Source organism: Pungitius pungitius, chromosome 8, assembly GCF_949316345.1.
Source record: "Pungitius pungitius chromosome 8, fPunPun2.1, whole genome shotgun sequence".
In the NCBI taxonomy this organism is placed as follows: Eukaryota; Metazoa; Chordata; class Actinopteri; order Perciformes; family Gasterosteidae; genus Pungitius; species Pungitius pungitius.
Window position 1 is genome coordinate 22,068,868 of NC_084907.1, and position 17,849 is coordinate 22,086,716.

General features: G+C 42.4%; 2 protein-coding genes across 5 annotated transcripts in view; both read left to right on the top strand.

Moving 5' to 3' along the window:
• The first annotated feature begins 429 nt into the window (after positions 1-429).
• On the top strand, positions 430-6,948 carry bap1 (BRCA1 associated protein-1 (ubiquitin carboxy-terminal hydrolase)). The gene is made up of 17 exons (XM_037448097.2): positions 430-627; positions 932-961; positions 1,046-1,100; positions 1,249-1,381; positions 1,981-2,100; positions 2,406-2,467; positions 2,613-2,755; positions 3,049-3,127; positions 3,205-3,328; positions 3,574-3,706; positions 3,811-3,983; positions 4,253-4,389; positions 4,496-4,959; positions 5,153-5,379; positions 5,513-5,605; positions 5,699-5,771; positions 6,055-6,948. The coding sequence occupies exons 1-17, from the start codon at positions 591-593 to the stop codon at positions 6,186-6,188; spliced, it is 2,217 nt and encodes a 738-aa protein (XP_037303994.2). The 5' UTR covers positions 430-590; the 3' UTR covers positions 6,189-6,948.
• A 1,390-nt stretch (positions 6,949-8,338) lies between these two features.
• The window catches only part of bsnb (bassoon (presynaptic cytomatrix protein) b), a 50,059-nt gene continuing 40,548 nt past the window's right edge, over positions 8,339-17,849 (top strand). For 3 of the 4 annotated variants that reach the window (XM_037448301.2, XM_037448302.2, XM_062564064.1), the window contains exons 1-2: positions 8,339-8,666; positions 12,963-13,353. In XM_037448301.2, the coding sequence (XP_037304198.2) occupies positions 8,488-8,666; positions 12,963-13,353 (570 nt within the window). In that variant the 5' untranslated portion in view covers positions 8,339-8,487. The remainder of the gene's footprint in view (positions 8,667-12,962; positions 13,354-17,849) is intronic. The other variant, XM_062564065.1, reaches the window with a different exon arrangement.

Genomic DNA, 17,849 nt, shown 5'->3' on the forward strand with positions numbered 1-17,849 from the left:
AATATGTTTAATCAAATAACCGTACACACAACATAAAACAAAAAAAAGACTATTTCGAAAATCATGTTGCACATAACATGCCCATTATATTAATATAAATATTGGATATCACCTAATGTATTCATCCGTTTCGCACTATATGGCAAGTGTAAAATACAGTGGGGCTTTTGGGGGGTAAATCGGGATTACATGGCAATGGGCCGTGGGTGAAAATTAACGTTCACCTAACTATTATTTTTAATTCACTTTCGCCGTCATTTAGATTCTGAGTTATTTATTACATACATGCTGTCACCTTTAATGAAAAACTGGTTCACCTAATGAATACAACTACGAATGTATTGATTGACTGATGCGTTGATTGTTCGACAAACCGGAAGTTGGGGAGAGGACGTGTTTTTGCGACCCCCTCATGTCGTTTCTTGATGACGTAGTTTGTAGGCGGCCAATTCTGTCTATTGTGTTTATCTTGAGCTCTCTTCAGTTATTTCGCGAATGGATACAGCTTTGTCGTTTAAGATTATTACACCTCCCTCGAACATGGACTGGAATACAACTTAAGGATTAGTCAGCTTTGCTCAAATGTGAAAATGAACAAAGGGTGGCTAGAGCTCGAGAGTGATCCAGGTAAGACGATTCTTCAAACAACATACCGTTAGCTAACGTTGACCAACGCTAGCTTCCACATACATCCAGATGGACAGTTTAGCTTTCTAAGCAGCTTGACTAATTATGCGCATAAAAGCAACTTAAATGCAATCCAAGAACGAAAAACGGTCGTGTGTTGGACAAGTTATTGGAGCGGGTAACCAAATAGTTAGTTACTCGTTACTGTTAATAACTCAAATAATAACGTTAAACTGGTCGTTTGTTGTGTTTTGTGGAAAATGATATGTTATTAAACCATGAATAAAATCTTTGGTCATTGTAGGTCTCTTCACTTTGCTGGTTGAAGATTTTGGTGAGTAGCTTTGGCACTATAGTTAATTCCTGTCTTGGTGTTAATAAAGCCAACTAATGTGTAATGTGTGTGTGTGTTCTGTAGGTATCAAAGGTGTTCAAGTAGAGGAAATCTATGATCTTCAAAGCAAATGCCAAAGGTATGTTATGTCTACACCATGCAAGTCTGTTGTACAACAATTCTAAATCACTAAATCATTATTTATCACTTAATAAATCCCCGCCAGGTAGGACAGAAGTTGCCATCCAATCTCATATCAACTTGTAAACAATCATTTTCTTTTTTAGTCCTGTCTATGGCTTCATCTTCTTGTTCAAGTGGATTGAGGAACGTCGCTCACGGAGGAAAGTCAACACGTTGATGGATGAGACTTCTGTCATTGATGAGGAAATTGTAAATGATATGTTCTTTGCTCATCAGGTAAGTGTTCATACGATTATAGACCTTAACAGTTATTAAAGTCGTTGATGTGACATTAAGTATTTTTAATCTTGAGCAACTGAGCTGTGTAAGTTATACAATCATTAGCCAATTCGTTATGCGCTGTCACTATTCAATGTTCTTTTTTGTCTGTTGCGGGAAATTCACTTTTGCAGTATTACTGTCCATGTTAATACAATGCCCTGAAACAAATTTCATTCATAGTCAATGATCTTAAATAGCCATTTAACATCATATTAGTTAAGTATTGTTTTAGTAGTTAAGTCTTGAGTTTTTGATTAGATTTACAAAAAAGTATTACATTTTAAATTATATGAAATTGTGAAAAGCAATCAAATTATGGCATGTTTTCACACAATATGTATTTTTAAATGTGTACATCAAGGGTATAACATTTTATAAAATAATCCCCCAAGTGTTCTCTTTAGAAATTTGTATTAAGCACAAAAAATAAGCTTGAAAAAAAAGATCCACAAATCAAAATATTCAGCATCAATGAAAATATTGACCGTAATAAACAAATTTAACGAAATGCATATTCTAACTGACTTGTATTCATGCTGTCATTTTTTATCTAGCTTATACCAAATTCATGTGCAACCCACGCTTTGTTGAGCGTGCTTCTGAACTGCAGTGGCGTTGAGCTTGGTATCACCCTGAGTCGCATGAAGGCTTTCACAAAGGGTTTCAGTCCAGAGGTAAGCTGTTTATCACTGTCACTCATGTATATGATATGATATTTTAAGTGTAATTTAATAGTGTGCCTTATACTTATATATTCCTATATTTCACGAACACATCATATTTGAAAAAAAGCCAATGGTCAACAACAGTAAATGGCCCCCAGCATTTTCAATTGGTTTGTAAATCAAACCAAATTTAAAGTCCAGAGTTTTTCATTTGTATTAATAGTCTCACTCCTTCTTTCTCTGTGCATTGAATGGTCTCTCCCTGTGGCTCACCTGCTGTCATGTTTAATTTTACATTTCTAATGTGTTTTCAGAGTAAAGGTTACGCAATAGGAAATGCCCCAGAGCTTGCCAGAGCACATAACAGCCACGCCAGGTAGGTTACGGTCAGCTGTTCCTTTTCAACAATTTTACATGGCTCTGTGAAAAAACCCTCTGTGATTGGTCTATCATACTGCGAGGGATGTTTGGCTTTGTGCATTCTTGAGTTTCTTAAGCTCTCTTTCCGTGTTTCTATGGAGACCGGAGCCCAGGCACCTGCCAGAGAAGCAAAATGGGATCAGTGCCGTGCGTACTATGGAGGCCTTTCACTTTGTAAGCTATGTGCCCATTAAAGACCGCCTCTTTGAGCTTGATGGACTGAAGGCTTACCCCATTGATCACGGTATGAGTACACAATGAAAAATAAATGAATTCCTGTTCTTTTCACACTGATTTGCGCTGGCATGAAAGCACTGGTCTGAACGTTGGCATAAAGGTTATGCATGTGTCGGCAATAGGTTTGTATTTAATTGAGTTTACAGGTTTTCATTTGTTATTTTCTATCATCGTTATAAGCCACATTTATCAAGTATGTGGCCTGAAATCAGTTCCTGTTATGGGATTCCTTGTTGTGACACATTTACTATGAGTTGCATTGATGAATTGATAAAGTGTAATAGTTTTCTTCTATTTCAGGGCCTTGGGGTGAGGAAGAGGAATGGACCGATAAAGCTCGGCGAGTTATTATGGAGCGAATTGGGCTGGCCACTGCTGGGTGAGTCCTGAGCTGGTGAGCCCAAGCGGCAATAGTTCTCCTTCTTCCTCTCATGCTGTTGCTCTGCTTTTTTTCAGGGAGCCGTACCATGACATTCGCTTCAACCTCATGGCAGTAGTGCCCGACCGCAGGATGAAGTACGAGTCCAAACTAGAAATTCTAAAAAGAAATCGACAGACTGTTCTGGAAGGTCTACAGAAGGTCAGGAACTACTATGAATTCCTTGACCCGTAATAGAATACACATATATTAATTGTTATGATCTTTGTTTCAGCATTTCATAGTTAACCGTTGTTTGATTTCCTAACGTGGTGTTAGTAATGACTGTTTGTGCTAATCCTTCTTTTCATTAGGAAATATAATGTGATCAGGACAATATTCAGTCAAGTCCACTGGCATTGGTGAATATCTTGCAGAATATTTTTTGTTTGTTGTCACTCCTTCAGATGATCCGGCTCACTCAGCCCGAGCTCGTCCAGGACAAGAAGCAGCAGGAGTCTTCCTCCGCTGACGATAACACCACTGCGATCAAGAAAGAAGCCAATGCGGAGCCAGTTACAACCCAAGGGGCTGATCAAGGTACTTATTACAAGTACAAGGCGTTATTTCCCCGGTCTTTGCTAAAATACATCTGTTATGTAAACATTCCACTGAAATAAACCAACTCTTAATATTTAATTCAGTGGATGAGTCAGGAGATCAGTCTAAGAATGCTGCTAGGCCCTCCGGAAAGGCTACGGGCAAACCACCAGTCCCCCCAGCAGGAGGTTCCCAGCAAATCACCAGTCCCAACCCCAGCGTTCAGCGGCTGCCTGCCTTCCTGGACAACCACAACTATGCCAAGTCTCCAATGCAGGTAGCGGCAGAAATAAAGGTCCTGCCTTAGAATAAGTATTTGGGTTGAATTTAGTATGTTCAGTTTCTCCTTCAATTTTGACTCTAAAAAATCATTGTTTTGCAGCTTTGGTTCTATTTCACAAAAAGCATCCCACCTAACTGTTAACTAAAAGCTCCTTGTATCATTCTCACTGTTCCTGTTTTTAAGGCGGCTTCAATTTAAAGTCAAATTTGATGCTGCGGATGAAAGATTTTGTGTAGTTTTACTGACGATCATCTGATTGACAGGAAGAGGAGGATCTTGCTGCTGCAGTTGGACGCTCTCGTGTGGCAGGGCTGCCCAAAACCCAGTACTCTGATGATGAAGACGATGATGAAGAGGAGGAGGAGGAGGAAGTAACTGGTTCTGCAACCACATCCAACAGGTTAGCATCGTAATATGTGTATATAGGTACAATTTCTCTTTGTTTAGGACCAGACTGAAGGAACGTAAAGCGATTTGCTTTTGATTTTCAACTGGTTGTCGTTTAGGTTTAGACGGAAGGCAAGTCTGCGATCGCGACCAGTACGGGCCGTCACTGGCATGGAGAGCCAGATCGCCCTCACTGTGTTGGCTGAGAAACTGAAAAAGGAAGCCCAGAAGAAAGATGCCCTCAATACACCGCTTTCTGTACGCACAGAAGGGCGCACGGGAGGCATTTGCATCACTTCTGCTTCACAGCCTTCCCCCACACCCAGCAACGAGAGCACCGACACGGCCTCTGAGATCGGCAGCGCCTTCAACTCCCCTCTGCGCTCCCCCGCACGCTCCCAGGCCGCCACTCGCCCGTCCAGCCCCGTTGCATCCCATCTGTCTCGGGTGCTGTTTGGAGAAGATGAGATGCTCAGGCTAGACTCCAGACATAACCGTGCCGTAAGAGAACTGGGTCCTTCTGTCGGGGCGGCCTTGTTGCACCTGCAGGAGGATGGAGTCATCTTTGCTCTCCCTCCATCTGGTGAGTACATCTGTGTTGTTTACACATTTGCAATAATGTTTGTCTTTTGCTTGACAGTCAAAGCCTTTTAATCATTATAGAAAATATGGCCTAAACAGGACCTTTTATAGATAGTGACATTAAACTATATTTATGAATTGATTTTCTCCCTCTTTTCGATGGATTGATACTTTCTCTCTTCTCCGTGCGGTAGATGTGGCAGCTGATGGCTCAAAGCGACCTTGCTCTCCGGCGAAGATAAAAGACGAAAAGGCAGACGTTTCAGCGGCAGAGAAGGAAGGCGTGAACGAGGCAGACGAGGGGCCGTCTGTGGAGATGATAAAAGAGGAGCGCAAAGAGGGGGCAGAGGTGAGGCCCAGCAAGGAGAAGCCCACCGCTACGGCAGACAGCAAGCCCCCTGGGGATAAGTACTCTCCCAAAGTAAGTCTAAGGATTTTCTCCTGTTATAATGAACTGCAGTATGTGGTTCTCTATTTGTTTGTTTTTTTCATCAGCCTTCCAGATTGTGAACAACAAACACCCTGAGCGATTAATCTTGTTGCATCTCTTGCAGGAGCTGCTTGCACTGCTCAAGTGTGTGGAGGCCGACATTGCCAATTATGAGGTGTATCTAAAGGAGGAAGTAGAAAAGAGAAAGAAATACAAAGTAAGTTTTGTTTAGCTGGAACCCATCCAATTTGGGTGAGTGACATGTTGTTTTTGTAGACTTTTGATAGACAATTTGTTTTCATTTGGTCAGATTGATGATCAGAGGAGGACCCATAATTACGATGAGTTCATCTGCACCTTTATTTCTATGCTGGCCCAAGAAGGTAAATACTCTTCTCTTAACTGCATCCCCTTACCCTTTCCATTAAAAATCCTTTTAAAGTTAAAATTAAATTCCTTGGTTTTTGGTGGTGAATCATTCATATTGATAATTGAGATATATATATATATATATATATCTCAATTATCAATATTTTATCAACATGTTGCAACAACACGTTTTCCAATTTGTCCCACCTAAAAAGAAGGAAAAAAATTTGAACCACCACACATTTGCAAAGTCCTAATTACATGCTAAAATCAAATGTTTCTTCGTATCTTTTTCAGGCATGTTGGCCAGCCTTGTGGAACAAAACATTTCCGTGCGTCGTCGTCAGGGAGTGAGCATCGGCCGGTTGCACAAACAGAGGAAGCCTGATCGCAGGAAACGCTCCCGGCCGTATAAAGCCAAGCGCCAGTAACGTCAAACAATCACAACTTCTGTAAGAAACTCAGCAATCACCACAGGGAAAACAAAATCAAATCAATCCTCAACCTCTCTCATAACGGCAGTCTAGGGTTGTATTTTAGTCCATGTCTCCTCTCTTTTATGAGATCAACCACGTGTTTTGTTAGTTTATCTCATTTATGTAAATATGTACCACCATTTTATTCTCAATGTACATTTTCTTCCTCCTTGTACCACTGCTATGACTGTTTGTAAATATGAAAAAAGACATGTTCCCAATGTTGGGTTGAATATATTTTCCTCTTGGAAAGTATTCATTACTATTGACTGATGTATGGTCAGTTTAGTACGTCACGGAATATTCATTTTGGGAACAATTAGTCGATATTTCCTCAACTGCATCCCCGACCTGTGTTTTTATGGTGCCAATGAAGCATTGAGTGTTCTGATAAAAGAAGGCCTCTTGTTTTATTCCTCTATAGCATTTCGGTTACAATCTGTTCCATTTTCAATTTGTAACATAAAACAGCATCTTTGAATCATATTCTTAAATGGTTTTTTTCAACAATAGGTCACTCCGGCAAATAAAAAAATAAACAGTCTGTTATTTTTGTACTTGAAATGGATCTCCAAGTGATTGCATATTAGGGTGGATGTGGGATCTTGTATGGTTTTGTACATATGTAACTGTTAATTGGCTCACCTGTACACTGAGTTCAATTGATCTGTGTGCTTGCCAATTCATACTACAATAAACTCAATAAAATGTCTTGCTATAATACAGACTACGTTCTTGATAATGATTGTTTATGTGGAGTAGTGTGATTGGAATGGTTGATCCAGGTATCTTATAAAGAGGGGGAATCTTATGTGTGTAGGATTCCCCCTCATAGTACAGTGTTTACAAATGTTTAGACATTGATGTTGCAAATCTAAATAGATTAACAAGATTAGGTTTATTAGATCTAATTGTGTTCTTGTAGTGACAGTTGATGTACACTAGGGAGAGTAATCATTCAGAAACGAATGGGACCATCTCAGAAACATCTCCTATACTATACTAAGAGAGGTCTTCACAATAAAATGGACTGGCTTTTCTGCGACTAAGATTATGTTGTGGCACCATGGCTGAGATGTATCTTTACTCTTTAGATTAATTGTTTTTTTCCTCGTTGGTTTGTGCTAGTGTTATTTAATCATTTTATATTTTCCGAAACAATTTCTGTTTGTCTTTCCAAAAGTATTTAATTTATTTATTAATAAAAATGTGGCTGCAATCTTTTCTGAATGAAAAAATGTTCACATTTACAAAAAACGTAACAACATAATTTGCCGGTTGTCAAAACTATTAATTGTAACCTCACGTTATGATTCTCACTTGCCATGAAGTTGTTTATTTAATTTGGTCAGTTTTTACAACATGTTGGTGTTGTCAGGTACACACAAACCACGAGGATGAAAATATACCCCTCACCCACGCAGATGCACACGCTGTAGTGTTATATCATCACAGTTTGTCTTTGGTTTGGAGAAACAGACCAAGATCTGCGGCTGTATAAGGTCTGCAGCTAGCAGGTACTGTTTTTATTATACTCTAATACATTTAAACTTTTTGCAAATAGTTGATTAATCAATTGTTGTTTACTGCTTCAGAACTATTTTTTGTAACAGAACACCATCTTCTAAATAATGCTAAATAAGAGTCCAAACACCAAATTGTGTTTTGTTTGATACTGTAAAGGTAGTATAACCGGTAATAGATTAAAAAAAATCTGAAACATAGATCAATCACACCTTTATGTATATAATTACCCGCACCGATAATCAATAGTTTTAGCTTTACAAGATTTTGTAATTAATTGTAGTAGGCACACATCATTTGTTGACATGTTTTAGGCACAGAAGAACAGATATGCAAAATATTGAAAAATATTACACTATTTCAAACAAATCATGTCTGGTGTTATTCGTCATTCAACTGAAAAGTAATGGTCCAGGAGGGAAGGACGCAGATTAAAACAGGGCCGTCCCTGTGGTCTCCAGTCACGTGCCTCGATGGCTCACAGGTATTTGCGTGGCTGGTTGAGATAACCGAGCGTCGTGAACGCGCACGCATGAGCCACTCAAGTTCCCACCCATTGCGTCAGCGCGCTCCCTAGCCCTCTCCGTCAACGCGCCTGCTCCGTGCGGGATGCTGAATTGTAGGTGATGATGGCGGAAGGGGAGCAGCGCTGAGTTTCATCTGAGTTTTAACCACCGCTGTAGAACCATCTACAACATCGTTTCTCTCCGTCGAGACCTATCCCGAAGCGATGGGGAACGAGGCCAGTATGGAAGGGGAGGGACAAGCGGGACAGCCCGGTGCCGCCGTCCCTTCCGCTGGGGCTCCGGCTTCCATTTCAGCACCACCGGACTCCGGACAGCTCATCAAGCCCAGCAATGGAGCGCCGGCCGGAGGAAGTGGGGCTGGACCCGGGCCGGGGATTAACAGGTAGCCGCTCTAGCTAGGACGCTTCTCCGCCAAACTGTGTGTGTGTGTGGGGGGGGGGGGGGGGGGGGGGCAGGTATGGTGGGGGGTTGGGGGGGGGGGGGATGAGGCTACACGGCAGCGTGGCGTGTAGCCTCGCGGTACATCTGTACGACGCGACTTTAGGATCAACCGACTGCGTGGAGATAGATCTGAATGGATGCTTAATTATTTATTTCAATATCCCTGTCAACACCCCCCCCCCCTCTCACCTCCCTTTTGGGACCCGTTCTTGAGAGAACCGCCCTTTTACTCAACGTCAATTTGGGTCGAAGTCAAATGTGAAATGCGATTTAAATGAGGAATCAATGACACGTAAATATAGATCTCAAAAGCTTCGGTGGGGATTTCTACGTTTTCACGGCGTGTTTCCTCGGGCATCGGTAGCTAAGTAACGTGAATGAATGAGCGACATTTTCCTGCTCACTGGCTGGACGCGAATACTACGTGAATCGCTCTTACAGATATTAATGGCCCTCACAGCTTCAGGTGATAAATAAATTAGAAATGTAAATGATGCAAAGTGCACTGCATCTCGCGTTGAACGGCTCACTCGATTCCATTACGGGGTTGTTGTTTCTTTCTTTCCTGAACGTGCCTCGACGTGAAAAGCCAGCAAAGTCATTCTAATAAATCACCTCGCTGCTGCTGTGAAATGTTGTACAGGGTGACAACGCTCCCATCAGACAGCGTCATTGTGAGCACAGGACCGTGATATGGCAAATAGCCGCCTCACTCATCAGATCTCACCAAAACCAAATCGATCTGCAGCTATAGTGGAAATGGTTTTCCCACCACTAGGCCAGTACACAGCGCAGAAGAAGAGGGCATTTCTTCTGCAAGAGTGATGTTGCATCTCACCATAAAATAATCCATCCAGACACTGAGCCCAGACACATTAACATAACAGTAGCCTTACACAACAGTATCATATTATTATGTGAAAACTTGATTGTTGTGCTATTAGAAGGCAACATAGTCACATAAAATATTTCCCCTTTTCCAAAATCCATCTCAGGTCATTAGTGTTTGATCACATGTAGGCCTAGGTCTGTGTGTGGGAAGGATTATCCATCCAACACAATCTGATATTGCCTTAATTACACAGTTCAACAGATTGCAAACCTCCACATGCACACGCAGAGACGCAGCTGTGTCACGGACGTGCCACACCTGCATACAGTCTGTGACTTGCCAACTCAGGCCGGGTCTATATGCTCATCCATGGTTCGTTCATCTCTATAAATCAAATTGGTTCTTTGAAAAGTCTGTCTTCTTTACGTTGTTACACAAAATGATTGTGAGGTGTCTAGCTTCATGAGAGAGTGTTCTGCCACCCCCTGGAATGGGTTTACCTCTGATCGTGTTGTTTCTATTTGTAGGTTATATGTTTCTGCTTACAGTGGGGTAGGTTTAAAGGCTCCTATGTAACCTTGCGATATTCTCTGATGTCAACCCTTATGTATCTCATAATGTAGTGTAGAGAGACAGAGGTGGTGGGAGAGTGTATCATATGGCTGATTAAAACGGTTTCTTAGGATCAGGCCTCCCACCTTTAGGTCTGAATCTTCCCGTAAAATACTTTTTATCAAAGAATTAGACCGTGGCTGTGTTGAGACTGTAGATAGGACACTTTCATCTTAATTAAAAAGAGTTGCAGCATTTTATTAATATAACAATTAATATGAATGGACACATAATGTACATATACATTGCAATCAAAGAGCTGAATCTGAGCCGTAAAGCTATGGGTGTCACTTCTCATCTCCACAAAGCACCACAAGAGTTGTTTCATGTCATCTTAAAGCATATGTATTTAAGTGCTGGAAGATACTTGACTCCGTTATTTCTGACAATGTAAATCAATAAGCCCATTACAAACATGAACAAAGCTATATTCCTAAAAGCTATGAACTGACCAACGCAGAGGGTACCAACAGTATGTCCTCAGAATTCATTTCATCAACTGTGAAGCAACACACACACCAAAGGGGGTTATCACAACTCAAACTAATAATGCAAAAGCAGCTCCTGCTGAGAAGGAATGGCTACCCATGATTCATCCACGGTTTCAGAGTGGAGGTTAGTGGTGTTAAACAGCCGTCCGTGTTTTTTAAAGATCACCAGGTATATATTTTAAGGGGAATCAAATCTGTAGCTTCATGACTTGAATATTTCAGCAATACATACGAGGCGTTCACTGGTGCAGTGCGCCGTCCGTCTGAGGCTTCAACCGTTGAGCAAGGCACACTTTACCGTGTGTGTGTGCTGTCTTCGGGATCACCGTTTGAGGGACACTTGTTGTGACATTGATGTTGTCTGCTGCAAGTGGGGGGGATTTAACACCTCAGCAGTAAAGCTCCTGCTTCATCTGACCACCATGATGGGACACGGTGTCTCTCACTCGGCCAAATCTCAATGCTGCAAATAATGGGAAATAAGAAGCGCTGTGGCCTAAAACTCTGACAGAGACTGTAGCATTTGGTGTAATGGATATTGTTATAGTTTGTCAGTTAGATGTCAGTGTAAGGCGATGTTTTCTAAAGGATAAATAGATTAAAACAAAATGATAACATTATAAAGTGAATTGTTTAGCTTAACCTTTCAAAGTTACTGTGTAATGTTTGACTTATGCTCGGTTGATGCTACTCTGCTGACACTGGAAACAGACACACACACACACACACACACACACACACACACACACACACACACACACACACACACACACTGAGCCGCTGAACTTACCTTTGATTGTCCTCATCCGCTGGTCAAATTAAAAACTTTAGCATTAGATTTAGATCAAAGTTGTTGAGTAAGGAACCAGAGAGGATGATGCTTGGTCTTTATTCAGCAAAAAGGAAATGATTAATTTCTGTTGTTGAGTAATGCTGCTATTCATATCATTTATTTAATCAACCAATCATTAGTAGTTTTATCCATGTGGTGGAGTATCTTAGAGACACTGATAAATGTATTTTTTGGCATGTTCCGGCTTGTGGGTTCTCACCTGTGCTGCCTGACAGTGGCGTTGAAAACCACACAAGTCAAGTATATACGCTGTCTTTTAAAGGACACGTTTCACATTTCTTGCCAATAGTTGGAGATCGGTAGCAGTCTTCTCATCTAAGTCGCCCTCTAAACAGTGAATAAGCTTATTTATCTAAAATGAACCATTCCTTAGTGCCACTGGGAGGTTGTTCCGCAGGGAGCTCCCATTACAAAATAAATGCAGCTTACAAACCCTTCACTATCCAATTGGGATAAAGAAAGCAATTTGTACTGGTTTACACTCAAATCCTCAAGCTGTTCTCAGTGGACTCCCATTATGGATGAGAATATTTAAAACAGGTCGCTTTTTTTCAATAACACATCACAAGAGACCCAACTTTGGTATCTTTGTCTTTGAAGGGATGAGTAGTATGTAAAAGTATGTCACATGTCTATCTTGTTGGTTTCACATACTGTATTGCTGCTTGTCCTTCACCGGAAGGATTCAGACTGAACCTTCATCCGTGGTCAGTAGCTTTGACGACATCATCAAATCTCCAATTTAGCTTCAAACAGAGTGAGAGTGGTGACCATTGCACTGGCAGGAGTGTGTTTGATTTTAAATTTAACAGCCCAGTGATGGTTTAAAAGGCGCATTTTTCTCCTGATGGGCTCCACAGGACTCCTGCGGGCGAGTGGAACGAGGATGCTTTATTTGAATGATTTGACTCCTCCCTTTATCACCATCATTCTCTCCCTGTGGATGTGGAGGTGCTGCTGAGTCTTTGAAGAAGACAAGCATGGTGAAAACTAGGTCTAAGTTGTTTTGACAGTGGAAATACTCCACTCCTATTCGACTATCGGCACCAATCCTTGAGGGCCGGAATGAGCAAGAAAAAGCTAAAGTTTATAATGCTGTTGTTTGATTCACTACATTTGTTCCACTAAACACAACAGAACAGCTTTAAAGATGGAAAACCAGCCACAAGGAGCACTTCACACAAACCGAGAGAGGCAATATAAAATATTCAACATATGCTTCTCTGTTGGCCGGGTACTCTGATATCACACCACGAACAACAATAACATATTTTAATCACATGTGAACCTGAAGGCTTCCAAAACATAAGAACAGCTCTGCCTTGTAATTAAATGGAGATTGGCGGTATTAAACCAGTGGGAGACAAATTGTTTCTGCTGGGAGACAAATGTCGTCAGTGTTAACTACAGAGCCATCCCACTCTGTGTTCTCTTCGTCCTTTCTGCCAGACCGCCCCCATCCGACCCGGGACCTAAAGCAGGAGTCCAGAGCGGCCACGGGACGGGGGACCGGTTGGCCTCGCACGAAACCCGACAGCACGCCGCGCCGCAAGGAGAGCAGGGCCAGGGTCACGTGTCCAGGAAGAGTCTGCACGTGGACGTGGGAAGCAGCAGGACTGGGCGGTCCCCCTCCGTGTCCCCGGACCGAGGCAGCGTCCCCAGCTCTCCTTACTCTGTGCCACAAATTGCACCCATGCCCAGCAGCAAACTGTGCCCCGTCTGCAAAACCACCGACCTGATGGGCACCGGGGACGACAAGCCCACCTCCAACACCTGCACGCAGTGCTGCTCCATGGTGTGCACCCAGTGTGGGTTCAACCCCAACCCTCACCTCACAGAGGTAAGCGTTGCCATTTCAACAAAACCAGGCTTGCTCCTTCATGATAGGGACATTTCCACCCCCCCCCCCCCACCCCCATTTTGGAGCATTTTGATCAACAGCCAACCTCGTACTTATATTAACTAGATATTGAATATATGAGAAGTCACCGCTGTCACACTGCCCTGAATTACAAACATAGTCAGCATTTGCTATGATGCATTTAAATGGAAAGCACATTTAAGACACAAAAGGGTAAAGAAAAAGAAGGAAAAGGCTGTATAACAATTGACTGCTTAAGCAGATTCAGACTGTATTCAAGCATGAAGTATGATAGACTGCCTGAAGGCCAAAGAGAAGGGAGGCAGTCGGGTCGCTGTGTGACGCTGGCTCACCAAGTCCATGGTTTTCTGAATGAAAGGCACAGTCTACTCCAAGTATTTTACAAACCACGGACAACCCGGAGATATTCTTCAAAGGACTCGTAATTGTGATGAGGATTACAAATCCTCCTTCAGAATGGGATCAGCCGTCTTTATCCTTTCAGGTTTTATATAGTAGAAATTATTTCCCCAACGTGGAGCTGTATATGGAAGAATATGTGCACATGGGTGGTGTTTCATTCTCACAGCTTCACCTGTTTCTGGCGCCTGGTGGGGGGGGAGTGCAACCATGTGTGCGACGCACAGTCTCTTACGGGGGGGGAACATTTGAACATGTTTTTCAATGTGGGGACCTCAGGCACTTCCTCTTGGTCTAGTTTGTCCTACGGTGATTATTTCTCCTTAAGATGTTGTTAATGAGTACTATTGTTGTCAAGTCAGCTGTGATTGGCCCGCGCTCTGGATTGCACCAACTGATCCAGAGCGAGGATGAGAATTAGTTGCGCGGCTGATTGAGAGTGCTGGACTCCCTCATTCTGCCGATGGTTTGCCTTGATTGATGAAGTGCTTCGTGATTAACAGGCTCGTGATCTTCCATCCCCAAAAGACCTGCTTATCACACAAATCTGTGCACAGTAACGTATTGGTCACTTCCTATTAGCAGTAATAAATGCCCTTATCTTAAACAAGTGCTATGTTCCCTTACAGCTGATGTTCACAGTAAGCGCACACAGCACTTGAACACAGCACCATCCATCCTTTGTGACAGGCTCTAGTGAGCATCCACATCATGCCCATGAGCCTCTCAGACCAAGCTTTTTATAACCCCGCTGAACGCAGCACAACACCTCTCGCTCACCATCATTCATGTGCATCTAAACAGTCATCATTGCTAACAGGTAGCTGAGAGAGCCCATTGCCTTCATCCTAAAATAAATCACGTGCTTAATTTGAATTAGTCTATGCTTTGCTGTTACTGAGGTTCAAGTGTGCCTGTGTCATTTGTCACAAAGTTTCACATCAACTCCAGTGAGTCATGTTGCAAATTGCGGCCAAGACGCAATGTCAGTTAAGCAGAGCAACCGTAGGCTGAATGAAAAGGATTCAGGGAGTAAATGTTTCGTATTTTAACTGTAGATGCATGCATGAATGCATGCAAATGTCGAACACACTCATGGGCTCATATCTGTGGGTGTAAGACTGCAAACAGGCAAAGAGAAAGTAGTGGGAGATGGAAAGAGTAGAAAGAAACGCGTGGACCGAAATGGAGACAGACGGAGAAGAAGAGAGTAAAAGAGAGAGCCGCGATGTTATGGGTATTTTTCAGCTCGGCCTTGGTGAGCTTGTCAGATGCTGACAGGGAGAGAGACTTGGAGGGAAAGCGATCAGCCTCTGGAGACCTGAAAACGTACCCCCCCCCACTCCCCCCACCACCACTCGCTTCCCCACCTCCCCTAACCTGTTTAGCATGGATTGGGCTTTTGCCTCACTGCAGCAGATCTAACGCAGCCTCATCACTCACCAGAGAATTTGATGATGGCCACGTAGTTGCCTATCAAGGTGAAGATAACGATGAAGACAGCGATGGCTGCAATTACCATCAGAGTGATAGCGAGGACTGACTAGGAGTGAAATGTTCCTCTTGAGCAGCAATGATAACGCAGAAGGACTTTTCATCGTGTGCGAATAGTTACCAGGAACCGAACCGTCCAGGACTATGAGGATAACATAAGTAATACCTGTTGTTGAAGACGTCTTCTTCTGAAATCACGGAAAGATGCAGCCGTGCAGATTAAAACGTTGGTAACCAAGGGCGATTTGGATAATTTAAATCATGTCTTTTCACTACAAAGACCTGAATGGTATCTCTGGCCTGGCATCAATAGTATGAAGTAAAGCATCATTTTTTTTACTGGCTGACAATCACTGATCCTGCGAGATGTTCCATTTGAGGAATGGTAAAAAACCTTTTTCCAGACGGAGCTGTTTTTAACGACCTGGTGATTGGAATGAAATTCAGAGAGACGTAAACAGCAAGCAGCAAATTTAATGTTACGTGCCAGAGTCTGTCAGCCGAGGTTCATTTAGAATTTTCGGGCGAGAAGGTGCAAGCAATCATCCCCGTCAGCTTGAACGCACGCATTCAGTTTCATGAGCGCCTGATATTGAAAACATCGGTTTGAAAGCAAGGAGTTGTGAAGTGGCGTTTGAAGACACAACGAAAAAAGAGACAACGTGAGAAGAAAGACGGTCGCAGACAGACATGGAGGCAGAGAATAAAACGCAATAAGAATTAGAGATAGTGAAAGTACCACAGACTCCCCACGCCGACAGTGTTCTCCCACCATCAGACAGGGGAACATCTGCTTCATAATTGGTACAATTTCTATTTATAGATCGTTCTCCCCTTCTGTCTGCATCGATGGCCGGGTCCTGAGAAGCCACAGCTGAGAGAAAGAGAGAGAGATCTGAGTGGTAGCAGGGGGAGAGAGAAAAACATCATTATAAATTAACCATAACAGTCAGAGTGCACGCTCAGCAGCACTACATTGATTCAGCTCCAAGTGCCGCAATACAAAAATGAATATGAAAGGGAAGGAAATGAATCCAAAACTCTTTTGAAAAGAAACCCTTTTGTGCATGCGGTTTGGTGAGCTCCTTCGTGACGAAGGCAATACACTCGCTCTGAAGTGAAGACCTTCAGCGACTCGGAACGGCTGGTTCCAGATTGGTTTGAACCTACAGTCCCAAACGCTGAGGCAACACCCTTTTAAACAGAAGAGTGCACAGCCTTTTTATACCACCCCTCATTCCCAATTGAAATTGGTTGGTAGGAAGCCGCAGTGGACAGTTGCAGCGCACAAACCCAGCGAGGAACGGAAAATGAATGTTTGTTTTTATTGCATCGGAGTGTTTTTATTAAGGGCGACTTTTATGGCTAAATGTGTGCACTTGTGTGCAGTCAGATGGTTTGACACCAGCTCTCTTCTCGTAGACGAGGGCATTGATCTTTCAGCAGTTGCCGTGAGTCGTTCTGTCTGCCTTTCCTCACACACACGGCTGTGGGAAACAGACTTATAGAGAGACGGGTGTTTTTTGGACATTAAAGTTGCCGAGGTCATAATCCAAAGGCCCAAAATTGATTTTCTCAAGCTGCTACGGTAACATCAGACTGTGAGACCGAGCTATCCACAGTGGCATGAGTGAAGATTCTGTTATTTTCTTGGCAAGTGTTTTCTTTGGTTGTAAGCTTATCAGGTACATTATTGATCAATTATTGATTGTTTGACCTTTAACTCCTTCCAGCGTTTACCTCAGAGCGAGAGCTCCAAAAGTTGCTTTAGAGGACACAGAGTCTACAAATGCGATGGTAAGAAATGAATACTATTTATAAACTAAAAGATGTGGGGGTATCATTGAAGGATGAGTCCACTGTGTCTCAAGAGAGGCAGAGACTGGTTCCCAATCAGCTTGAATTCATTCAAACAGCATCAGAAATCTCTAATCCGCCTCTAACTTTCCATCACGGGGCTTGAGTGATTCAATGTCATTTATTTTAGGCAAAGTGGGAGACAAGGCGCTTGTTTTATTGTCTTGAGCTTTTCTTTTAGCAAAGGACAGCACTGTGAAGATGAATGTAGAGAACCAGGATGTGATTTATACACATTTTAACTTCACAGAGAGTTAACTTGTTTCTCACTATTCTAGCTTTAGATCTCAGGGGGACGGATTGGGGTAAAATAGATTTTGGTTGTTTGTCTGTTTGTGCTTTTAATTGCATTTAATGAATGAGTTTAATATATTCTCAGTGGAAGTTTAATCATTTAATTCTTGAGGGGCCAATTGCTACCCGTCAAATGTTTAGCAGGAAAATGGGTCATTTCATTATCTGTAGGGACAAAGAACGTTGTTTTCTTCAGACTGTGAGCGTCATTTGCTGAATTAGCAGGTTGTGATATTTTGACACTCATAGAGATAACATGAATATATTTGAGTTTAGATCAAAAGGTTTGACCACCTAAACTCTGACAGTCTGCACTTTATATTGGTAATTATTATTGTTACTGACGGAAAAAAATATGAAACCTAATGTTTTGGAAATTATGTTAAAATCAGATATGTTGGCAGGCTTGA

What these genes read in the sequence shown, in the direction of transcription:
- bap1 (XM_037448097.2), top strand. Translation starts at nt 591, where the DNA reads ATGAACAAAGGGTGGCTAGAGCTCGAGAGTGATCCAG. An exon ending in GGCTTACCCCATTGATCACG is followed by an intron (nt 2,756 to 3,048) that starts GTATGAGTACAC and finishes CTTCTATTTCAG; the next exon opens with GGCCTTGGGGTGAGGAAGAG. An exon ending in AAAAGAGAAAGAAATACAAA is followed by an intron (nt 5,606 to 5,698) that starts GTAAGTTTTGTT and finishes TCATTTGGTCAG; the next exon opens with ATTGATGATCAGAGGAGGAC.